The sequence below is a fragment of the Homalodisca vitripennis genome, chromosome 5 (genome assembly GCF_021130785.1).
Source record: "Homalodisca vitripennis isolate AUS2020 chromosome 5, UT_GWSS_2.1, whole genome shotgun sequence".
In the NCBI taxonomy this organism is placed as follows: domain Eukaryota; kingdom Metazoa; phylum Arthropoda; class Insecta; order Hemiptera; family Cicadellidae; genus Homalodisca; species Homalodisca vitripennis.
The window spans coordinates 127,710,416-127,736,634 of NC_060211.1; the positions used below are offsets into that span (position 1 = coordinate 127,710,416).

Below are 26,219 nucleotides of genomic sequence, written 5' to 3' on the forward strand. Positions count from 1 at the left end.
ACTCATTTACAACATTCAGTTACTTGAAATGTTGGAAATATTAAATAATCATCAAACTTATCTACTGAACAAAGCTACTAACCCCTTAATGGTTTCTTGTGTGCTATTAATGTTTATATATATAAATTGCTCGCAAAGAAACCTGCACAGAAACAAATATCTGATCAGGAGGGGCCCTCCTTCAGTGGTGGGAGTGGGACAATCATCTTATCATCTCTGTTTTATCAGCTGTGTGGATCGTGTCTCACTCGCACCATTTTGTTTACACTTCAATTACTGACCTATTCTATAAGTATATCAGATTTTTGTAAGTAGGCCTATACAAGTTGTAAAATGTAGCCATAGAAGTAATCCAGGGAGTTTGCCTTTTGGTGTGAGGTTAGCCACTAAATGGCAGTGGCCAGGTCAGGGGATAGAGGGCGGCATCACAGCGGTGGAGGGTTATTTACCTCACCCTGCGTGAATTCAAATCGCCCAGTGTCTTTTTTTGTAAGCGGTTTACAAATTGCAATGTTTACAAAGTTATGAAACTGATGTAATATTTTTGATTCAATGGATCTATTATCTTATTCATCATTAATTTACTTAAGAAGTTATACTGCAATTGTAGATTCAACATTTCCCACAAGACTTCTGCACTTCCTTGTGTTCCTCTATAAACTCTTACTTAGCTCCATCATTGTTTGCTAGATTTCAGCCATTGTGTCAATATTTATTTTTTATGGTGGTATTGAAATATTTTTGTATACAATGGATGTATCAGCACTCAAATTAATGATTGGTATAAGTTTGTGATGCTGAATCAGGCTCAGAGAGTGATAGTGGTGATGACACAATAGATGAACATATGGCTGACCTCAGCGATGGTGTAGTTGTAAGTTAATGTTTACTTTAAAAAAATTATTAATTAGCATGAAAATTTATATTTGTTTAGTTTTTAGTAACATTAAAAATAATTACAGTAAAAAAAAAAAAAACAGAAATAAAAATGAGCAAACTGTAATAATTTTGGGAATCTTTTAATAAACCCATTATGTGGTTTATTATGTGGTAGAATTATGTGGTTAACAGTTTCAAAGCTTAAAAATGCTCCTCTACATCTGGATATATAGTGTAGGATTAAAAATCTGTTGGAGAGCTGTGAGGAGAAATTTCCTTGTGCAATATATTACTTCAGCATATTCAATTTTGATTTACTTACTCAAGGCAAATAAACAAATTCATTTCTATTGTATTAATTATGGCTTTCTTTCTTATGCTTCAAAGCAAGTGGCCTTTGAACTAAGCAAACATTAAGCATCCATATTTTGAAACCACTAGTCTGTGCATAGCAATAATTATCTGTTTATCACTTAGTTTATCAACTAGTAAATAAACAGATTACATAACTGGATAGGTGGTTCAGACAACATAGATAACTAAATGAAAGTGAAAGTGAGAATTATAAATCTGTACGTGCTTTGAAAATTAATGTATGCATATGTTAGAATTAAATTTTAAAAACTCCACTCCTCAGATTTGCATACTTACTCTAAGATTTTCCTATTCTTTATTAATAAATCAATCCAACAAAAATATTCTTTTTGCAAATCTAATTTTAAGACATTTCTAATAATCTTCATCCATTGAGTATGTACAAGTGTTGGCTGTTTAGAAATAAACTGTCTTCTCTTGCAGAAAACAATCCTGTGATAACTTGCAAACAGTGATAATTTTATCTCTTCCCCAGCCATTTATCTGCCATTTAGAATCTAAATTGTAAACTGGTGGTTGAATTCAAACCAGTTTGTGTTTTGGATTCAAGTGATTAAAAGTTACTTACTGCAAACTGTACCTCAATTGCTGAGTTTTAATTTGTTTAAACTACAATATAGTGGGAGTAATTTGAGGTGAGTTTAACAAATCTATAATAGAATTAATTATCTTTAACAAAACTTCTAATTAATAGTATTAACCCATAAATATAGCAAAACTAATTATGTATTTGTTGTTAAAAGCTGTATTAAAGGAGAAATATGTGAAAGTTGTAATATTGAATATCTTGAGATGAGTGGTAAAAACAAAATTACAGTGAGTTTTATACGGATCTAGTAGCAAGAGAGGGGGCTGCCTTGGTTTAGTTTATCATCTTTACTGTAACATCTCATTTTACACTAGGATACAACAAACATAAAATGTCTAGAAAGAAATGTACTTATACCCAGAGTTTAGTTTGGTAAGTTCAGTTTTTTTCAGTACAAAAATGATTACATTTTTTTTCTACATTTATGAGTGGGGGTAAGACCCCTATCCTGGATTCGTCACTGCATTGAGTGTTTTTGGGTTAACTGTACTCCATTTTTGGGACCATGCAAAATGCTAATTTGGCCTCCTCCAAATTGTATAAATATTAATTAAATAGAAGCCAAGCTTTTAATTTGATTTATACATTCTATAAATTTCATGCAAATTACATAAATGTATAACGTTTAGTGTGCATGTGTAAATATTAATTCTAAAGCAAAACATTTATTTTCGGATATTACTAATATTACCAGAACTAGAACTTTATACGTTCAGCCTACACTTTTTACTTATTTTACCACAGTATTACTGGATTGGCGAGCAGCCTGAGCCTTAAGTTTGCTGTAAAACGTTCCCGATTCTTTCTTTCTCGCATATTTCAATGAAAACTCTAAATAATTAAAATAGGTTAATTATGATAACAGTGAATATTAAACAAAGCATGTTAGAATAAAATGTTGATAAAAGTGCATTGTGTGATAAACAACCAATAAACACATACTCTACAGTACATGTTTCGTTCAGGGTAACAGTGATAGACAGGATAAGTCTATTGTTTTGGAGGGTGGGAGATAATTGGAGCGTCATATTAGTTCACCTTAGATATTTTTAACAAACAAAAGCTGTCAGACTTCACTTTATTTTGGATGGTAAACAATTAACTCCTAAAACTATAATTAACTTCTTATCAATTTTAGTACAATATATTTAATTTTTGTATTTATATTACATTTGATATAATGTAATAAAAATAAAAATATTATTGGAATACATGTACTAGTTGTTTAGTGAGATATCAGTTTTAAATTATTCCAATCCACTCAAAAGTATTCATTATATTTAATGTTTGCTTTATAAAATCCTCATAAAAATATAACACAATTAAAATTTTATTATGTAATGTACTTTAACGGACCTGAGTTATATATCTTAGACATAGATTTTTTAATAACATGTCAGAGTCAATTTTTCCTTCTCAAAATATTAAGAATTTAGTATAGGAATAAAACAAACTTAGGAAAGCCCAATCTTTATTTTAACAATTTAAAGTTCCCAGAAAAGCAGACTGACTTCCTCGGCTCCACGCCCTCAAAGTTAGTTGTTCATCTGGCATAAATAGGAGAATCTCGGACCGACTCTTCGGATTAAGTAGAAGTAGCTTTGTAGTAGATTAAGTGATAGTTTTTTAGCAAGTGTAATTTGGCCCACTGGTCACTGGAAACGCAATCAATCAATCAAAATATACTTCATTACATGTTCATCGAGTACAGGAATTGAGTCAATTTTACAATAAAATTATTTATTGTGTACACAGAATTATTGGTAATATACCAAAAAAGGTTTGAATGTTATTCAGTCTATGCACGATGAAGGAACTTGTTTATTGAATAGAAAGGCCATTCAACCAGTTAGGTGTGGCGTCTAGCCTCTAGTTTGTTCCCATTTCTTGTTCTTAGGTTTCTTGGCAGGTAATTGAAGAATTTAATACCTTTATATGTTGGTTTTTTCTCATATTTTGTTAGGTGATGTGCTAGAACACTGTAGAGTTGAGATACTAAGTGTATCACAACTTCTTGTATATGGAGACCGATGATAGATAAGATTCCAAGCGACTTAAAGGCCTCTCTGCAGGTGTCTAAACTCTGGAGTCCTCTGGAGACGTATAAGTAAGATTTTAGGATATTTGCTGACGAAGCTACAACTCAGACAGTAAGGCCATATCTTATGTGGGTTTGAAAAATGCTAAGTACACTGTTTTTGTTCATAGATCACTTTTTTGAGTGTGTAGAAATTAGAGTTCAGCCTTTTACAAATGTTGTTTAGGTGCATGATCCCGGTTAACATACCATTAAGCATTATGCCTAGGAATTTGGCTTTGTTTCTAGTGTAACACTTGGAGTCTGCGGTACTTCTTGATTGCAATGCTCAAAATCTTGTTTTAGTTGGTTGAAAACTAGATCATTGTTATGACAGTACTGGTAGGCTGAGATCGAGAGAGGTTGGCACAACTTCAGGATATGATAATTGAGACAAAAACAAGCAAAATGGTTTCTATGATCATATATTCTATCTCGCTTCGTTGTGCCCTAAAGTGTCTGGCTGTCTATATTTATTTTTATTTAAAAAATTCATATCTCAGAAACTGAGTATTAAAACTTTTGTAAAAGTAACAAACACCAAAGGTAATGCTTCCTAGCTATCATTTGCTTGTTTTGTACTGAATTGACTGTTTCAAAATTAGTACACCAGGTTAAGTTTTTAACAACGACAAAACCTGCATTATTGTTATTGTTTACTAGAAGAACAACGCACACCCTATCAACTGGTTGATGTTTAAATTCCAGAGAAGCTAAAACATAAGACCATGAAGATAAGGCAAATTGCCTTGCATCCTCATGGATAAACGTTGAAATTAGGCTAATGGACTTCATATTAGAGGATAATAAGAGTTTTAAAATCTGCAACAATTTTCAAAGTTTTATAAAGACTGTTTAGAAAATGATGATTGTTTGGATAAGATTGTTTAAAAACAAATTGGAGTAATTAAATTAAAATTGTGATTTTTGGCTACAGAACTAACACCACTTGAAATAAAGCCAAATATTAAACATGAAAATGTTTGTTTTTTACTATCTTTAATTTGGTTTAATGCAAAAAGGAAATAATAAAAAATGTTATAGCTGTTTTTTAGATTTTTTAATTTCTTATAATTTACATCAAGATAAATTTTAACATTTTTTTAAATGATCGGTGTCAAAAGACCTTTAAAATAAGGTACTATACACCCCTACTTTAGTTTTAAAAATTTCCCAAAACTACCTCTTTCAGATTTTATGGGGGGTTCAAAATAGTTGTATTGAATTCTTTGGTCACAAAATTGGGGAGAGGGGGTTCAGTTGAAACAGAGTTTCTATTGTCATTTGTCATACCGTTACAATCAGTAGAGCAGGTGGTGTTCTCCACTCTATATTTCTGTTAGGTATAATTAACTTCTTATCAATTTCAGTACAATATATTTAATTTTTGTATTTATATTACATTTGATATAATGTAATAAAAATAAAAATATTATTGGAATACATGTACTAGTTGTTTAGTGAGATATCAGTTTTAAATTATTCCAATCCACTCAAAAGTATTCATTATATTTAATGTTTGCTTTATAAAATCCTCATAAAAATATAACACAATTAAAATTTTATTATGTAATGTACTTTAACGGACCTGAGTTATATATCTTAGACATAGATTTTTTAATAACATGTCAGAGTCAATTTTTCCTTCTCAAAATATTAAGAATTTAGTATAGGAATAAAACAAACTTAGGAAAGCCCAATCTTTATTTTAACAATTTAAAGTTCCCAGAAAAGCAGACTGACTTCCTCGGCTCCACGCCCTCAAAGTTAGTTGTTCATCTGGCATAAATAGGAGAATCTCGGACCGACTCTTCGGATTAAGTAGAAGTAGCTTTGTAGTAGATTAAGTGATAGTTTTTTAGCAAGTGTAATTTGGCCCACTGGTCACTGGAAACGCAATCAATCAATCAAAATATACTTCATTACATGTTCATCGAGAACAGGAATTGAGTCAATTTTACAATAAAATTATTTATTGTGTACACAGAATTATTGGTAATATACCAAAAAAGGTTTGAATGTTATTCAGTCTATGCACGATGAAGGAACTTGTTTATTGAATAGAAAGTCCTCTAGTTTGTTCCCATTTCTTGTTCTTAGGTTTCTTGGCAGGTAATTGAAGAATTTAATACCTTTATATGTTGGTTTTTTCTCATATTTTGTTAGGTGATGTGCTAGAACACTGTAGAGTTGAGATACTAAGTGTATCACAACTTCTTGTATATGGAGACCGATGATAGATAAGATTCCAAGCGACTTAAAGGCCTCTCTGCAGGTGTCTAAACTCTGGAGTCCTCTGGAGACGTATAAGTAAGATTTTAGGATATTTGCTGACGAAGCTACAACTCAGACAGTAAGGCCATATCTTATGTGGGTTTGAAAAATGCTAAGTACACTGTTTTTGTTCATAGATCACTTTTTTGAGTGTGTAGAAATTAGAGTTCAGCCTTTTACAAATGTTGTTTAGGTGCATGATCCCGGTTAACATACCATTAAGCATTATGCCTAGGAATTTGGCTTTGTTTCTAGTGTAACACTTGGAGTCTGCGGTACTTCTTGATTGCAATGCTCAAAATCTTGTTTTAGTTGGTTGAAAACTAGATCATTGTTATGACAGTACTGGTAGGCTGAGATCGAGAGAGGTTGGCACAACTTCAGGATATGATAATAGAGACAAAAACAAGCAAAATGGTTTCTATGATCATATATTCTATCTCGCTTCGTTGTGCCCTAAAGTGTCTGGCTGTCTATATTAATTTTTATTTAAAAAAATCATATCTCAGAAACTGAGTATTAAAACTTTTGTAAAAGTAACAAACACCAAAGGTAATGCTTCCTAGCTATCATTTGCTTGTTTTGTACTCAATTGACTGTTTCAAAATTAGTACACCAGGTTAAGTTTTTAACAACGACAAAACCTGCATTATTGTTATTGTTTACTAGAAGAACAACGCACACCCTATCAACTGGTTGATGTTTAAATTCCAGAGAAGCTAAAACATAAGACCATGAAGATAAGGCAAATTGCCTTGCATCCTCATGGATAAACATTGAAATTAGGCTAATGGACTTCATATTAGAGGTTAATAAGAGTTTTAAAATCTGCAACAATTTTCAAAGTTTTATAAAGACTGTTTAGAAAGTGATGATTGTTTGGATAAGATTGTTTAAAAACAAATTGGAGTAATTAAATTAAAATTGTGATTTTTGGCTACAGAACTAACACCACTTGAAATAAAGCCAAATATTAAACATGAAAATGTTTGTTTTTTACTATCTTTAATTTGGTTTAATGCAAACCATATGGTTGTATTTTATCTTTCTTAGTTATAAAAACTTGTTATTTTTCAAAATCTAATAAATATTTAAATATTGAAATTTTTTGTGAATTGCAGTTTGTTATTTTTTGGAAGGTCCTCAACTATTTTGGGTAACATATTGAGTTTTATAAATTGTTAAAAAAGGAAATAATAAAAAATGTTATAGCTGTTTTTTTAGATTTTTTAATTTCTTATAATTTATATCAAGATAAATTTTAACATTTTTTTAAATGATCGGTGTCAAAAGACCTTTAAAATAAGGTACTATACACCCCTACTTTAGTTTTAAAAATTTCCCAAAATTACCTCTTTCAGATTTTATGGGGGTTCAAAATAGTTGTATTGAATTCTTTGGTCACAAAATTGGGGAGAGGGGGTTCAGTTGAAACAGAGTTTCTATTGTCATTTGTTATACCGTTACAATCAGTAGAGCAGGTGGTGTTCTTCACTCTATATTTTGTTTTATAATATTGTAGTAGCATATAACAGTTAGGCTACTATACGTGTATGATTTTATTGACCATATTAACTCGATCAATACAAATGCGTTATTAGACTTTTTACCTCACCAAGATTTTGGCAGATATTTGGCATTTTTACAGAAAAAAATATGAGTTTTCAATTATATCAATTAATTTTGAACTACCACAGCTCAAAATTACTAAAAATGACAGAAGATACTTTTAATTGGGCATTAACCAATTATAAAAAGCTATACAGAAAAGCCTGTTTTTCAGATGTTCTTCTAAGTAAATGTGACAGACACCTACGTGCCAGTGTGAACACCCTGAGACAATGGATTCTCCTCCTTCAGCCTTGGCAGCGGCAGCTACCGATGATCTCGACAATAGTATGTATTTCTTCAACCTAAGTATAATGCTGTCTTGAATGATTTCATTTCGATTATACATTTGAAAAATCTACTAAGATGTTTAAATTGTTTTCACCTGTTCATAAAGCTTGGGACATGTTTTATCTAAAACTCTGTTAGGTAAATGTGTTTCTTTATTTTATTTTTATTAAAACCTGTGACATTTTATTATCTATTAATTAAACACACAGCACTAAGTTTTTTTATAAAGTATATAGAAATAAGTTGTATTATTATTTAAATTTCTATAAAGGAAGAGTTGTATTAAGTTATCTTGACATATTAGAAATTTATATTTTCTCTTTTTGCTAAAAACTATATTTTTTTGGAGCTACAGTATCTAAAATCAGTAGATGGCCTTCTGGTATAAAGAAATATTTTTGTGGAAAGTGTCAAGGCCCAAAATCAAATAGTATTCCAGTTAAAGCACTCAAATGCATGGAGACAGCATTTTTTTTTACCAAAAACCTCCAGGAGAGGTTTATATATGCTAATATTCAGTTTACAGTTACATGAACCAATAATATTAGCTTTTAGCAACACGATTAAGAAAGTGTAATTAGCAAAATAAAACATGGTTTATTTGTACTGTGTTTTTAATTAAATTTTAAATTATTTTCTTTAAAGTTCATTAAACAGTCTGATGAGAGAAAATTAACATGCACTATACATAAACTACAATTGTCTTGGATGTAATTGAAAAAAAAACTTGTCAGTTACTTTGGAAGGTGCAAGATGGTTAATTTTCTTGTGGATATTCAACAGGGTAAGGCCATTGAATCTATCTTCCCATCGTTGATCTCAATTAAGTCTTGACGAGTCTCATAGTAAAAACGCTTCTTTCTCCCACACAGAGCGTTACCAGTAAAATACAAAGTAATTGTAACAATTTTATAATTTTAAAGTAAAATCAGGTAGCTGTGCTGCAAAACGTATCAATTGCAGTGGCTGGAGGTTCCTCCTTTTCATCCTTCCAATGTTCACGCCACGATTCATTCACTGATGTCTCCTTACTACTTCTTTGCAACTTTGATCACATCTGTTTCATCACACTTCCCAAAGGCTGGTATAAGACTAAATAGGTGTAGCAGATCTGTATGAACAGGAGAAAATTCAGTCACACTGCGTTCCTAATATTAGGTACTGAGCCAGCATGAGTTAGACGAAAACAAATCCAATAAAATAAAGAGCATTATAATCGTTATAGCCGTTCTTAAGTTAATGGTGTAACTAATCCGACTTTGTTTTATGTATTTAGAATTTGTTTAATTCTTTCTGTGGCTGTGTCTTCTGTAGTCTATCGAACAATATTTAGCAGATATAGAGTGTACATCTGGAACACTTGTTCAAGTGCTGCAGAGTGAGTAGGACAATCCCCTGTCAAAAGAAACCCATAGGTAGGTGGACCCACTATCCACCCCTTAAGAAGTAGGTAAGAAATGGTCCCAACAGATTTACGACATGGACCTACAGTTTGTTTACCCTCTTTAGGACACCTTCAACAATAATTATTTTCTAATATAACGTATTTCTTGGAGTACAACTATTTATATAATTATTTACTAAGAGCTACACTGAAATCAGCAGGTGTTATATTCATATCAAGTGTTACATTTATAAAATATTCATTCAAAACAATCAATAGGAGACTCATGAGATTGTAATTGTGCGTTTTTTCAGCTTTTATAATATTCCATGTGGCTAGTATTTTTATACAAACTCTGAGCATTTTAAAATTGATATTAGTTGGCATTATACTCTTGGAATTTTTTAAGTGCACATTTGTCTTTAGCCAGTGGTGATATCACCAACTGCCCAAGTGGTGTGGTTTTTGTAATCCCACCACTTGTATTACAACCAACACATTTGCTTTGTAATCAACACATTCATCTTTTTACAGTACGCTAGCCAACAGTTTTCATTATGTCTTATGTTGTTAAATTTACGTTGCTGACCCTCTTCTGTGTTCCAGGAAAACACATTTCAGATTTTTGATTGGACATCTCAGAAATTAATAGCAAATTTCGTTTAATGTTTTTATGTTAAAATTGCCAAACTTAAGTTCAATAAACTAATAAAAATAAACACACATAACAATGACACTGCCAATTTAAGTATTAACGCAACGCAACCCTTGATTATTATGAACTGAACTAAGCAAGTCAGTGAAGAAAGGAGTGGGAGGACTGTGTTCGCTCACTGTTGGTGCTGACCATCCACGATCATGAGTTGTTTGTGTTAAACTAGCAAAATATGTGTAGGCAATTGTTACTGATGACAGTAATATTAATACATTACCAAGAATAATTAACACATTAATAATAATCGATACCAAGAGTATCAAGACAGAAATTAAAATTATTCAGAAGGTTTTAGTCATTGAGTCTAAACTCGATGAGCTCGATAAGAGAGTAACAACTCTGTAAGAACGTGAGCCTTCGAGCAGTAGTTTGAGCATTAACGATATCATGGCTGAAATTAATGAGAGGAAAGAACATTATAATTTACAATGCTCCTGAGTTGCAAAGCAACCAGTCGCAAGAGTTGAAAACCCATGCATGATAAGGGATTAGTCTCTATTATACTTAACAACGCTGCTCCTGAAATTGATCCTGCTGGAGTTCGGTTTTCGGGCTGGGCACTAAGCACCTTAATAAAATCAGACCCATAAAATTGATCCTCTCATGTGAACAAGATACAAACCTTGTAGGTTACTTGGCAACTTCTCTTCTGGTAACCTGCGATCAGCAGACCCTCGCCTTCAGGATCACCAGTTGTTCTGTAGAAGATGAAATAAATCAGCATGTAACAAAGCACTCAGCCAGTGGCGCTTCAGAGTTAACTGATAAGGCTAATGAATCTAATCCTGTGTTATTTGACCATTTACAGGTATAATGTTATCGGTATGGTTTCATAAGACTTTTCAGTTTCGAGAATAATTTTTGTAATGCATGAAACAAGTTAGGTCACTTATCTTGGGAAGAGATAGGAAGTAGCATTTTGAGCAATTAGAGGAAATATGGACTTAAATGAGTTGAACCAAGCAATATTTGAAACAAACAAAGCACAATTGGAATGCCTCAGACAATATCATGATTGATGTTTTAACAAAAGGTAGGTCACTTCAAATGGAATCTGACTAGAGCAGCTTTGTCCTCTATTTCTTATATGGATTATAAAAGGCTGAATATTGATCAGATTCTGTTTAATTAAAACTCATGTACTATTGAAAACTTAGATAAGTGAGATTACCAAACCTAGAGGATTGCTTTATGTTCAATTCCAGTTAAAGAACAATTAAATTTTGGAAAAATGTATATTATTAGTCAAGATTTTGAATCAAATTTTGGAAGAGAATACCTTAGAGAAGTAATTTAGAATTGGAAATATTAGAACAATAAAAAAATCTCAAATGATCCTTCTGAAGTCAATGAAGAATTGTCCAGCATTTTTTTCAAAAAGAAAAAAAGGTTGTCTTCCTAACAAAGGAGGTCATTTATCTATCAAGACAAGGCGGGTGTGACCCAATATTTCTCAATCAAGACAGATCCCACTCAATAAAAATATTTGATGAAGAATTTAATAAATTTGAGCATTCTGGTTTTATAACTAAAGTAAATCATTCACAGTGGGGAACACCAATTTTGTACCAGTAATAAAGCCTGACGTGCCAGTAAGGATATTAGCAGATTAGAAAACTGCATTACACAAGGTAATAAAATATGATAAATATCCAATACTGAGAACAGAGAACATTTTTATAGTAATGAATGAAATATAGAGGATGTTTTATACACTACACATTAGTAATGATTACCTACATCCGCCTATGGGCAAGAGAAGTGCAATTATGCAGTCTATAAGTACAGATAAAGACCTTTACAGAGTTAATAGATTGATTGGTGTAAAAGAACTTCCATCAATGCCCTATGGTTTTCAGTGCCCTCATGGTTTATGGACTGAACTTTGCAAGGGACAATGAAATGCTTCTTGATAATGTAACCATTCAAGAGTCAAATTACAAAAAAAAAAAAAACATTATATAGGTTGAATCCAGTTTTTCAAAAATCTACAGTAAAATAATTTAGATCAAATTTTGAAAAATTTGGATTCTATTAAGAAAAATTCTTAATTTTGGTCATATAATTAATGAAGAAAATCTTCATAAGGGTTTTGCCAAAGTGAAAGCAATTGTAGTGGTGAAATTAACGTCATATCTCAATCAACTGCATTCTCTTTTAGTTCATGAATTACTACTAGTTTATACTAAACAGAATCCTGGCAGGAAATTGAATCCATTAAATAAATCTGTACATTTTAAGGATTTTAATCTAACATTGCAAAAGATGAAACTTTTACACCAATCTTTATTATAATCCAAAATTGCTATTATCCAGTGATGTTAGCTAAATTATTTGGGAGCTGTAATTTCACACAGGGTAGTGTAGCAAAGTCAATTTCTTCTGTATGCTGATTCTGATTGTATGTTCATCTTTGATTTTATTGATTTAAATTTATCAAATGTTAAAGTTTATAATTTTCATGATTAAAACACTGTCTTCTTCTCATTAAATGATGTTTATAAACACTCTGTCATAATAAACACTCTGTTACATTCATCCAAAAGTTAAGAGTTTTATTTATAGTTGCAGTTGGTAATGACATGACAACAGGAGACTCCAGCTCCAGCTCCAACTCCAGTGACAGTGGTCTCTCTCCTGTAGACAGTCCAGGGTGGTGTAGCCCCCATTCTGAGGGTCCTGAGTTTCCTGCCTCCAGCATGTCTCTATACTTGGCTACTCATTCTTGTCACACTTCTTCGATATCCTCACCTCCTAACAACATTTGTGCCCCTTTTCCTCCCAGTCTTATCCCTACATCACCGGATCAGGCCCCCACATCTTCCGATTATCCTCTGAAATCACCATATTATTCACCTACTTCCCCTTCGTATTCACCAGCATCACCCACTTGCCCTTTGAATTTGCCAGCATCATCCACTTCCCCTTCATATTCTCCAGCATCACCTACTTCACCTTCATATTCACCAGCATCACCTACTTACTCTCCTAAATCCTCTACTTATGTACCAACATCACCATCATATTGTCCCGTATCTCCTCCTTGCCATCCTACATCTCACAATTACTCTCCAACATCACCACCCTATTTATCCAATTCTCCTTCGTATTCACCGGCATCACCTACTTACTCTCCTAAATCCTCTACTTATGTACCAACATCACCATCATATTGTCCCGCATCTCCTCCTTGCCATCCTACATCTCATAATTACTCTCCGACATCATCTCCCTATTTATCCAATTCTCCTTCGTATTCACCAGCATCACCTACTTACTCTCCTAAATCCTCTACTTATGTACCAACATCACCATCATATTGTCCCGCATCTCCTCCTTGCCAGCCTACATCACGCAATTACTCTCAGACACCACCTTCCTATTTATCCAATTCTCCTTCATATTCACCAGCATCACCTACTTACTCTCCTACTTCCCCTACTTATGTGCTAACATCTCCATCATACTCTCTTGCAGCTCCTCCTTACCATCCTAAATCCCCAGCCTACTCTCACAATAGTAATAAATACTCTCCCATAAGCTGTAAGAACTCTAACTCCACTTATATACCAACATCCCTAACTAATAGGCGAATTTCCTCCACTTACTCTTCTTATTCTTCAACCTACAGGTCTACTTCCTCCTCTTATGCCCCCACTTCCTCTAACACTCCAACTTCTCCAAATTACAGGTCCACTTTACCCATTTACTCTTCAAACAATAGGTCTACTCCCACCACTTATTTTAAATATCCAGTCTACATGCACTATAAGTACAAACCACACTCTCCAACTTACAGTCCAACCTCCTCCATTTACACACCCACTTCCCCAGTCCACAGGAGCCTTTCTCCTATTTATATTCCCACTTCTTCCAATTACACTACAACTTCCCCCCCTTACGTTTATCCAGCCTATGCTCGCTGTTTTCACCACCCTTACCATCCTAATTCTCCAACCTTCAGTCTAACTTCTCCCACTTACACTTCTCCAACTTACAGTGCAACTTCTCCCACTTACGCATCTCCAATTTACAGTCCAACTTCTCCCTCTTACACCTCTCCAACTTACAGTCAAACTTCTCCCAATTACACCCCTAGTTCTCCTCCTTATTCTACCAACTCTCCAATCTACTTTCCACCAGCGCCTCAAGGAGAGCCCCAGTATGATTAATTCTTTTATAGAAATTAAAACTCCGTCAATGAAAGGTTTCAAAGGTTTGATTTTACTTTGTGAACTTTCCTGCAAAAAGTATTTACTTTTTAACAATATATGGCAGTTATTAACACAAATTTTTACAATAACCACATAGTTAATTAAAAATTTACTGTATTCACAATCAGATCTAATTAATGACATTGGTTTATTGTCATAAACAAATTGGTTTATTAATACAATCAAGACATATACTAATATATTTGGTTGAATTGTTACAAAAACAACTATTTTAATATGTATGATTAGATAAGCAATCAAAACATATGTTTTTACTGAATTAGAGATAAAAATATAAACTTTGTGCTTGAAGTAATGCAGAAGTATATTTAAGAGTATTACTGTTTGAAATGAAAATTACATTTAATATATAATGTTGGGACTACTTTGTAAATATAGACTGCTACATCTGGTGCTGTAGATGTATAATTTGATTTATGGTTGGCTAAACTGTTTGAAATATCAAAGTTGTGTTTTACAAACATTCTTCTTGGTTTATTTTCTAACCATTCTCATCAGACTTAAATGGAGGGAAGTAGACTGCTCTTTATGCTTGAGTATGTCTAAACCACAGTGTCTATTGTTCGCCAGTATTCTCAACTCTTGTTGCATTTGTGGATTGGGCGAGGGGGGGGGGTTTGAAATCTTGAAATTTAGCCAGCTACTCTCGCTGATCAGTTCAATAGGGATTAAGAGTCTAGTGAGTATATTGAACAAAAAAGAATATAAGAAGAAGTAAAGTACGAGTACAAAGAGAGTCTAATATAAATATAATTTTCTTGTACTATAATTTAAACTGATTTCATAAAATTTTAATGGGGATTGATATTTGATGAGGAGACATATATTTTTCAAGCTTAAAGTATTTTAAACTTTTATTGATAAATTTCAATAGTTTTCAGAGCAATACAATCTTATAATTATTTTCTTTAACTTTCCATATTGTTTGCAACAGTATTTTATAATGTTTCTCCTTGACTGAATTAAAGCAGCCTCAGATGATACATATAAATATCTTAAATAAACACAACAAAAATATATACAGACCTGTCAAATTGTATGTCAAACAATAACAATTTGGAGAATTGGTAAGTTGATTTCAAATTTGATACATAAAATTATCTGTATACTTTTAATTCAACTTTTTTGTTTCGAAAGGAATATATTTTAATTTAATTTTATTTGTGTATTAGTGTGGAGAAAGATTCTATTTATTTTAATTATTGTGAACTATGAATTGTTTTTAATTTTGTTTAATGGATTGTATTTTAAAATGCACAGCAAAAGGAAATATTTATTTTTAATTTTTAAAGAAGTCTCTGGTTATGTTCTTTGTAGCCAACCTAGTTTTAATACAAATATCGAGTAATCCAAGAAATATGAAAATTCTTTATAACAGCCATTATAATAATTAAATTTACAAAACAAACAGTCTACTCTAAATTATCCATACTGTAGTTGAGTGATTCCTCTGGTTAAAACTATTTCGAATTAATAACTTCTTTTTCTGTTCTAAAATTTAGCTCTCAATTTTCATTACATGATTTGTACAATAAATTTAGACCCATGTTTTGACAAAAACATGTTTGGTTTCCTAGAGTTAACAACAATCAAATTTAACTTGTTAGGTACATTATTTTTTTATAGTAAAACTTTCCATATCTTTAAAAATGATGGCCATATCTTTAACAAATTTAGTGGAGGTTGTCACGATTGGATTTCTCCCCTTTCTGCCGTTTGACCACTGATTTTCAATTGTTATATTGCGCACTATTACATGAATTTAATTCAACAAATTATTTCTGTTCATTTATCTATTTATTATAATTTCCAATGGTATTATTATTTATCGCGTATTATTATTAGAAAGTTCTTATTCCCAAAATATAATAATTATTATCACTTTTTCCATGGATTACACACTTTACTAACACTGACCATTGCATTAGTTCTATGTTGATTTTTTATAAAAATGTTGTAATTTTCATTTATTACTTAACATTATTAAGCAAATTTAATTGTATTTGTGTATTTAATTTTCTACACAGTAGTGTAGAAAATTTCCCTCAGGGGTAGTCGGCTTTCGACTACACGGGAGGCCTCCCCCTTTCTTCGGGGAGGCTGTGGCGACCCCGGGCTACCTGAGCCTAGCTGTGAGACTCTCCTCACAGTCCTTCTAGAGCTAAGGTCTTTCTTCTCTCTTTCGGATCTTAGCTCGACATCTTTTATCTTTTCTGGGCAAATCTCACCCACCTCTTCTTTTCTTCGACCCACGTGGGTGTCACTTCCTCCTTCTTTTCGACCGGCGCATACCGGAGAACCGGGGAGTGTCCCTGAATTGTCGCAGGGACTGATGTGTGCTTTGCACTGCCGATGGTGTTTTCTCTGGTATGACGCCAGGAGCCAGCCCCTTCGGGCCCTAGTCAGGAAGTGCGCCATGGATGCAGAGGTCGGACTCTGCATTGCTACGGTCGGCCCCCGGCACGTCTGGTTTCCGGTGCTGGAGTACGGAGGTCGGGCCCCAGGGAACTGGGGTAGAGGCTCAGTCCTCGAGGGTACACCCGTTCCCGATTTTTTTCCGGGCCGCCCTTGTCGCACGATGCGCTGGTAAACCTAAAAGTATGGAATTGCAAAAACCCATCGACAACGATACAGAAAGGTTGGAGAAAGAATTCTCCCCCCTCTCCCTTCGGTGTACTGCAGACCCGTTTTTGCTAAGAGTAGTCGTTTTATTAAGGTCCCCTCCTTCGCGACCTCATAGCGAGACTCCGCCTTCGGCATCTCTGCAGGCCATGGCTTCCTGTGCCTCACAAGAGACGGGTACACCGGTTGTCTCTGATGAGTTTCAGTCGGAGGAGACACCAGTCAGAAGTCAGGAAATATTTTTTTCCCTTGGCTTCCCCCGATGGGAAGAACATGGAGTTATGCGGCGGACACCATCTTCACGGAGGTAAAGAGGATGAAAGACGTCCTTCTCGACATGCGAGCAGCTACGTCGAGACAAAAGAGCCTAAAGCACGGCAGTCAGGAACGGCATGATCTCTCTGGAGTCGTCTCTAGATCTGATCGGTACATTTTTGGCAGGTCTGGAAGATATCGATGGGAGAGACTGCAGAGAGAAAGTTGCGAGAAAGAGACTCAGGCCCCATCACCATCTATGGTGGCAGCAGCCTCTACTACGGCTGGGAAAAGAGCGGCCGGAAGTCCCCCTGAACATCCAAGGGAGGAAAAGCGGCAGAGAGACGCCGGAGAGCCTGCTTCTGCCAACGAGACAGAAGAGAGCGAGTTTCGCCCCGGTAGTCTCAAAAAAGAAAAAAAGGAAAGCGAAGGCCGTAGATAAGAGCGGGAAGAGGCAAGACCTACCTCCACCACCTCCCCCACAAGTAAAGAAGCCGGAGAAACTCCCGCGTTCCAGGCCTGGGAGGCAGGTGGTGATTGTCAAGCCCTAAAGCTGGCAAGTCATACGCCGAGATTCTTGGTGCAATGAGGGCTGGAGTTACTCCCGAAGAGTCAGGCACCGTGGTACGCCACATAAGAAGACTGTCACGGGAGGAGTATTACTGGAAATCGCAAAATGCGACGACAGAAGGAAACTCCAGGAGGCGATACAGAAGGCGGTGGGCGACAGGGGCGATGTTCGCTCCATTGTTCCTAAGGCAAGGCTAGAGATCCTAGATCTGGATGCCTTGACCACCGAAGCCGACATCTCGGACCGCCCTAAGCAGGGAGTTTCCTGTCCTTGGTGGCGAAATTAGGGTTAACCTCTTCAAGCCTAACCGGCAAGAACAGAGGAAGGCCGTGGTTGAGCTGCTCGAGAGTGACTCCTTGACAGTACTCCAAAAGGGGAAGATCAAGGTCCGGGTGGGGTCGTCTGCCGGATTCGGGGCCGTGTGGAGGTGGACAGATGCTTCCGCTGTCTCGGCTACGGTCACACACTAGGAAGGAACTGTTCCGGACCGGATAGGAGCAGTAACTGCTGGAAATGCGGCAGCGCCGAACACAAGGCGGCGGTTTGCACATGGGGCTCCTTCTTGCGTCTTATGTACCGGAAACCCTGGATCAAAGACAGATCATGTTCCAGGATCAGGTGCCTGCGGGGTTTTCAAGAAAGCCCTGGACGACAGGAAAGCCCGTGCTAGGCCACGAAAATGATCCGATTTATCCAGGCCAATCTGCAGAGATGTCACGCTGCGGACGCAATCCTTGAACAGCTGGCCTGTGAGACCAAAGCCCAGATAGTGATCGTCAGTGAACCCGTCCGAACCAAAACCAGCTCATCTTGGTTTTACGATGGACTCGGCACTGCGGCTGTTTGGATCGCAGACAGTCGTGGGGTCCGCGTACTGAGTCATGGTTCCGGTGACGGTTATGTCTGGGTTAAGTTGAACAGCGTTACCATTTACAGTGTGTACCTCTCCCCCAATTACTCCGCGCGAGAGTACCTGGAAAGGTTGGAAGCGCTGGAAGACAGTCTCCGAAGCGTCCCTGGGCGTGTTATAGTGGCGGGTGACTTCAACGCCCGTGCGGTCGAATGGGGTATGCCCGTGACTAACGTGGAGGGGAAGACATATTTTGGAGATGGTCTCGAGACTCGATTTGGAAGTCGCGAATAGAGGGACAAGGCCGACCTTCCGAAGCACTCTCGGTGAGTCAATACCAGACATTACGATGGTATCGGCCGATTTGTTTCCTTTAGTAGCGGAATGGCGAGTTGATGGACGTCTACACTGCTAGTGACCACGAGTTCATCGCTTTCCATCTCATCGATAATCGGCTGCCGCGGCTAGCGAATACCCGATACACTCTTGGCTGGAATCTGGCTAAGCTGGACAGGGGAAAACTTGTCGAGCAGCTAGATCGTAGTATCGAGGCTGGTGTTCCGGGTTTCCCGAGTCCACTGAAACAGCTGAGGTTGAGGCTTATATCGACTCTTCCATGAAACTGATAGAACACGCTTGCAATTCGTCAATGCCTCGGAAACGACCTTACCGGGGCCGTCGTCAAGCCGTTCTGGTGGACGGACGAAATTGGCGAGCTCAGGAGAACTGCACTAATGTGCAGACGTAGAGCGCAGCGAGCTCGAAAACCGGCCTGAAGCTATAACTAGGTCGGCAGAGCACAAGGCTGCTAAGGAAAGCTCTGAGTGCAGCAATTCGTTTGAGCAAAGCACGATGCTGGCGTGAGCTCTGCCAGGAAGTGGACTCGGACCCTTGGGGGAAGAGGATACAAACTTGTGCGAAAAAAGCTAGGAGGAATAGGGAAAAGCACGGAAATGCCTGCTGGAATGATTTCGACGATCGTGGAAGCTCTCTTCCCAAGTCACCCTGTAAGGCGGGAGGAGAGAGTAGCGAGACCGGTACCAGACGTTCCCATTTTTACGGAGCAGGAGCTTGTAGCGGGCGGTGTCTACCATGCGCAACAAGAAGGCTCCTGGACCTGATGGCATTCCAGCTGAGGTTTTTGAAGATTGTGGCGGCGAGTTATCCGCTCTTGCGCTGCTGAACATGTTTAATGCATGTTTGGTAGCGGTGTGTGTTTTCCCGTCGCGCTGGAAGGTTGCTAGGTTGGCGCTGATCAGCAAAGGCAAAAGTGATCCGAACTCCCCGTCGGCATACAGGCCACTTTGTATGCTTGACACCGCGGGGAAGCCTCTATGAAAGGTTGCTGAAACCCAGGTTGCTGTCGTCCATCGAAGCCGCCGGAGATCTCTCTCCCCGGCAGCATGGCTTTCGAAAGCGACACTCAACTCTGAACGCCATTACAGAGGTGATCAGTGCCGTCCAGCAGGCCGAAACAGCTTGTCACCAGGCTCGGCCGATTGTGCTGTTGGTTACACTTGACGTAAAAAACGCGTTTAAACTCTGCTCGGTGGGAGGACATGCTAGAGGCGTTGCAGCGGGACTTCAGTGTGCCCGACTATCTCCTGGTCATTGTGCAGGACTACCTGAAGAACCGACGGCTATTGTATGAAACCAAAGACGGAAGGAGAACAAAAGAGGTCACTGCCGGTGCGGCTCAAGGGTCTATTCTCGGCCCAGACCTATGGAATGTTTCATACGATGGTTTGCTTCGCCTCGAGATGCCCCACGACGTCTACCTCGTGGGTTATGCTGATGACGTGGCTGCAGTCATCACGGCGAGGACGCCGGACTTGGCACAGTTACGCCTTAATCAGGTAATGATTCGGGTCAATGCCTGGATGACGAGCCATGGACTTGAGCTGGCGGTCTCCAAGACCGAAATCGTTATGCTCACTCGACGGAGAATCCCCACTCTGATCTCTATGAATGTGTGGGGGGTGTCGAGGTTCGGACAAGGACTGCGCGGCGAAGTACCTGGGTGTGTTACTCGACTGCCGTCTTCGGTATTGGGAGCACATTCAGGCGGTGTGTGTGACAAAAGCCTCTAAGGTGGTTATGTCTCTCGGCAGGCTGATGGCTAACGTAGGAAGCCCTAGGTCAAGTAAGAGACGCCTCCTCATGTCTACTGTAAACTCAACCCTTCTGTATGGCGCAGAGGTTTGGGGCGGTGTCATGAGGATAAGGCGATACAGTCAAAAGCTGTTATCGGTACAGAGAGAAGAGCGGCACTTAGGGTCGCCTGCGCCTATCGCAAACACGTTTCCGGTTCAGCCGTGGGCGGTCGTGGCTGGGGTGATTCCTATTGACCTGCTGGCCATCGAGAGACAGACCGTCTTCCGGGAGGCTGCCGAGCGGGGTAGAAAGGATGCCTTGGCTGCTGCCAGGGCGGAGACTCTGCAGGTTTGGCAGCGGAGGTGGACGGAAGGATTGGACGGGCCGCTGGACCTTCCGTCTCATTCGAGAGCTTCAATCCTGGATAGATCGTGGCCACGGGGAGATAGATTTCTACCTGTGTCAGTTCCTGACGGGGCAACGGTTACTTTTAGGAAGTACCTCTACAGGATGGGAAAAGTCAGGTCGCCTCGGTGTGCTTACTGCCCGGAGGAAGATGATGAGATGTTCATCACACCTTCTTCGCTTGCGGGCGCTTCACCGAGGCCAGGCAAACGCTCGCCACCACAGTTGGTGATGTTACGGCAGAGACCATTGTGGAGATGATGCTGCAGAAATGAGGACGCCTGGAATGCAGTCACCACTCACGTACATGCGATCCTTCATCAGAAGCGTGAAGACGGATGCCTGGCTGACCCCTAGCTTCCGAAACAAGTAGTTTTGTCCTGGTTGAGACATAAGACACACGGACCAGGCAAGATGTCATCCGAAAGGGTTTCCGGCCTGGGCTCTCCGTGGCCCGTAGGGGGTTTAGTGGGTAGTCCGCAAGGGAGTCCCACACTCCGTGCGCAAATGCATTCCCCCTACGTAAAAAAAAAAAAAAAAAAAAAAAAAAAAGTGTAGAAAATTAAATAACGTGATTGTAAATCTTATTTTCAAGGGTACATCAAAAACGAGTCCAATCAAGGAAAAATTGATAAAACAAATGTTGTTCCAAAGAGCGTTTAAATCTAAAGTTTTCAGAGACAGGCTTAAGAATTTTCCCTCTGATCTCTTTTAGAAATTCCACTATCTAACCTTAATTTCATCTCTAGGTGATCATTTAGCAAGAATATGGTAACATGATTGTTACAGATATTATAGATTATTATACGTATTTCTTAGGAAAATAAAACATATGTTTAATAAACTTTTAAAAATAGCATTAAGTTGCATCTAAGTTTAATTGCCCCCAGAGAATTCACTTCTGACTTTCTGGTTTATACCTTCCCGTTGAATCTTCCAGATTTAAATAAAACCGATGTGTTACTTAAATCTGGGCAACCTTATGGATGTCCAGGAGTGGCATATCACTAGCTGCAAATGTTGAGATTCTGGAGCACAAGGGTAATTCGATAGGTCTAGTCTACTGCGGGAGATGACTGTTGGAGTTGGTAGGGTTTGTACCTTAAGAGACAAAGGTTCTTGCCAGCCTAGACATAAGGGTGTACCACCACCTGTCTGTTTTGACTGGAGAGGCTGGTTCAGAGCTGGCTTTCCCTTCTTCCGAGATTAGTGCCCTAAAATTTTCCTCATGAATCTCGACAGGAGGCGGCCCCTACCCCCAACCTTATCCATCCAGAATATCCTGTCACTACGGAAGCAGCACAAAGGTCCTAATAGGACTAGGTGCAATTTTCTAAGTTTCTTGTCCTAAAAGAAGAAAATAAGGTTTAATTGCACTTTAAAGAAAAACATAAACATTATAGATTTTCATAACAACTGGTTGTAGTTTACTTGGAAATAAAATCTTCTATTGAGTCTTGTCAGAGTCTTTTTGTGGAAAAAAAAATTCATGGAGTTGTAACTGCAAACTTGGAATAGTATAATCTAAATAATTTAGATTTGGTTAAAAGAAGAGTGAATGCATTCCTTTTCATAGAAACACTTTAATTTATATAAAAAAATAGTACAAGATAATCTTTAAATTTTTATAGGATAACTCGTACATTTTTACAATACACTCTGAATAAAATTATAGCTATATGTATGTAATACTGTTAAGAATAAAAATAAACACTGAGGTCAGTATGACACATTGACTTTTGTACCGATAACTATCACGCTGGCAGTCTAAGTATAAAAAACAAAACTTATGTGACTTATTGAGGTGTTTTATCTTTTAGTACCATTTCTTTCTGTATTTTCATTGAACATACGACTAGGGTTTTGAACCACTGTAATCATTTCTCTCTTGGTTGACAAGACTTCTTGCTCCTCTCTTGAACCTTCCACTACTCCATTGTTCCAAGGCTGAAGTTCAGAGTCCGCAAAAAGGAGATAGACTACACCAGAAGATATCAGCATTCCTGAAGTTATCAAGAAGACTAGTTTCCAGCGCTCTAATGTTTGCTGAAACCAATCAATATAAATTTAACAACAACGTTAACAAACATACACAAAAACAAAGACCAAAAATTTTAATTTAACAAATTGTTCTTCTTCACAATATTTAAAACCAGCCAATCAATTAATTTTGTTATAATGAAAGATACAAAGAAAGTTATTACTGTTACATAAAAAAATTTTATATTTCGTATAAGTCAAATAATTTATAATAATAGCTAGCTGATTATGGTATAGGGTATCTATTCTGAAGAAGAATTTGAATCTCCCTTGTTTACTCACATTTTCAAAAGTCAGTTCTCCGACCAAGTAAGCTGACACAAACCCTGGAGTGTTTGTGAATAGACCCACAAAACCTTGCAACACACCTACACACAAACAAAATTACAATTATTTATTTTTATCTCTTTAAAATGTTTCTTACAGTACTGTAAAAGAATTGAAATTTTAATTTGTTAATTGAGGCACTAGTATCAAAACCCTCCAAATCCAATTAAAAAAAATTGTAGTTATGTATCATTTCTTATACTTTGAAACAAGCTGAATTTAAAAATAAACCAAATTATAAGTTATTTTGTTTCTAAACCCGCAAAATCGAATTGTACAATATTGTTGAAAATGAGGCTTAGCAACAAAACTGCCAAATCCAACCATGGTTGGTTTAAAATTCCGCTACATCTAATGAGAATGCTCAGGTAAGTCATATAACTTCCCATGGTGCTCTGCTATTTACTTCACTTTAGTATTCATTTGATTAGTGAAGTGGAGTACGGGAAAGGAATTACATGACATTTTAAAATTTAAAAATAGTTGATAGTAAAAAATGCTGTAGGAACTAATCTTACTTCATGTTTCAAGAAACTCACAAGGAAGAAAACCTCCAATAAACAAGAGTAAGAGTGTAAAAAAAGTGGAATCTCATAATGAAGTCCAATTTTACCACTTAATCTTAGGTTTTATATGTAAGTTGATATAAAATAATTCAATATAAATATAAATAAAAAAGAAAGTTCGTCATAAAATAAAAAATTGTGAGCTTGTTTTATGTTAGGCTACGACTTATATTTATGGTTTTATTTCCAACTATGTAGATAATGTTTAAAATCTCTTTCAACAATGCGATGTCCAAAAGTTGGGTTTAAAACCTGCAAAATCCTTAATTTGGTAACAAAAACCGCAGTAGTTTCTTAATAACTTAAAATTAATACTGTCAAGTTATTTTCATGTTTCGTCACTATATTGTTATGTTCAGGACGCTGGTCAGTAGACGATTAGAGCACCTTTTACCCAGCTATCTTTATTAAATTCAACTATATCTGAATTATCCAATAAGGTTGGTTTCCTCATCCTCCTTCCAGAAAAAGTTAATACACTCGTTACTGACGTTAACCACCTAAATAAACACCTGGAATTCCTAATTCAGCGTGTCTCCTCAAATGAAGATAGAATTAAAGCTCTTGAAGATTCCCTCCAAAGCAGTGCCGCAACCACGGTCACCAACTCCCCTGATGCTGTAATAGCTGAGATCAATGAGTGACAAAACAGGAGGAATAATATAATCATCTATACAGTTCCAGAGTATAATGATCCCAACAATACTGATAAAAACGAGCATGACAAATCCAAATTGCTTAGTATGTTGTCATCAGCAAATTTATCTCCTGATGATGTCTGAACTTTCTTTTACATTGGGAAACCTACTTCTACAGGACTCCGTCCAATAAAGATCATACTGAAATCCAGAAAATTGGCCTTACACCTGTCAAAAAATTGGAATGCTAGCTCTATACCTGAGATAGATAAATCATTAGCAAAAGTAGCAATGTCCAATGATAAAACACCTAATGAGCGAAGCTTCTTGAACAATCTACATGAAGAATTAAAGAATCACATTGAGAATGGCGAACCTGATATCACAAAAAAATACATCAATGGTGTTTCTCGTACTGTAGCAAAAAAAAAGAAGTCAAAACCAACGGAGATTCTGCCTTACTGTACTATTAAAATGTTAACAAGCTCAAATCCACTCACTAAAATACAAGCTTTTCTGTTCTCCTGTACATATGATCTTGTTGCACTTACCGAAACCAACTTTACAGCTGATGTATCTGATTTGGAAATTGGTCCTGTCTTTCACAAAATCTATCGTTGAGATGGGTCTTCTTTTACATCTCAGAATGTAATATTCATGATAGCATTCAGCAATGAAATGTCCTCTCGCCTAATTACAACACCTGCAAACTTTGAATGTTTGTTTGTCCAGCTCGATCTCAAATTCTATTTTTTATTTAGAGTTCTTTATTTTTCCAATCAGTTTCCTGAAAGTTTGTTAGCCTGTTGTTAAATTGATGCAAAATTGTTGATTTGTTAATTATTTGATATTTAATTAAAATTATACTGCATAATTCATTACCTACCTAGACTGTTTTTGCGTGGACTTTAAGATTCAGTGTGCATTGTTGGTTTAATATTATATATTTAATTTGTTTGTTGTTATAATTTTCTGTAAAATGTTAAACCATTGGAAACAAGTAATAATAAAATAAAATAAAACAAAATTACATTCTAAAACCATCCTTTTGTAGGAAATCTGTTACAATAATATATCACACGTAAAAAAAAGAAGTTTAGGAAGATAACATGAAATTCTTAACATATGATAACTATAAGTTATGACATTGAAAGCTAAATATTTAAAACATCTTAAATATATTTACAGTTGAAATAGAAATCTATTTTAAAATGTAATTACAACATTTAATTTTTGATACTTTTTAAAATTATTTACAATGTTAGCCTTATACGTTAGAACTAAAATAAGAAATATGAATCTCAAAAAATAGTATTATGGCGGGTCAAGTTATAAAAATTAAAATTAAAGTTATCAATAAAATTGATTCTAGTTAATGGTACTAAAAAGATGGTTTCCATTTTGTCATGTGCTCTAAGCCTCTA

General features: G+C 36.5%; 2 protein-coding genes across 3 annotated transcripts in view; one reads left to right on the forward strand and one right to left on the reverse strand.

The window, feature by feature from the left end:
• Positions 1-1,732: 1,732 nt before the first annotated feature.
• Positions 1,733-14,890, forward strand: LOC124362861 (DNA-directed RNA polymerase II subunit RPB1-like). Its single transcript, XM_046817721.1, has 3 exons — positions 1,733-1,889; positions 7,978-8,090; positions 12,758-14,890. The coding sequence occupies exons 2-3, from the start codon at positions 8,036-8,038 to the stop codon at positions 14,362-14,364; spliced, it is 1,662 nt and encodes a 553-aa protein (XP_046673677.1). The 5' UTR covers positions 1,733-1,889; positions 7,978-8,035; the 3' UTR covers positions 14,365-14,890.
• Positions 14,891-22,789: 7,899 nt separating this feature from the next.
• Positions 22,790-26,219, reverse strand: part of LOC124362862 (sialin) — a 47,904-nt gene continuing 44,474 nt past the window's right edge. For both annotated transcript variants that reach the window (XM_046817722.1, XM_046817723.1), the window contains exons 9-10: positions 23,547-23,632; positions 22,790-23,270 (exon numbers count right to left, since the gene is read on the reverse strand). In XM_046817722.1, the coding sequence (XP_046673678.1) occupies positions 23,034-23,270; positions 23,547-23,632 (323 nt within the window). In that variant the 3' untranslated portion in view covers positions 22,790-23,033. The remainder of the gene's footprint in view (positions 23,271-23,546; positions 23,633-26,219) is intronic.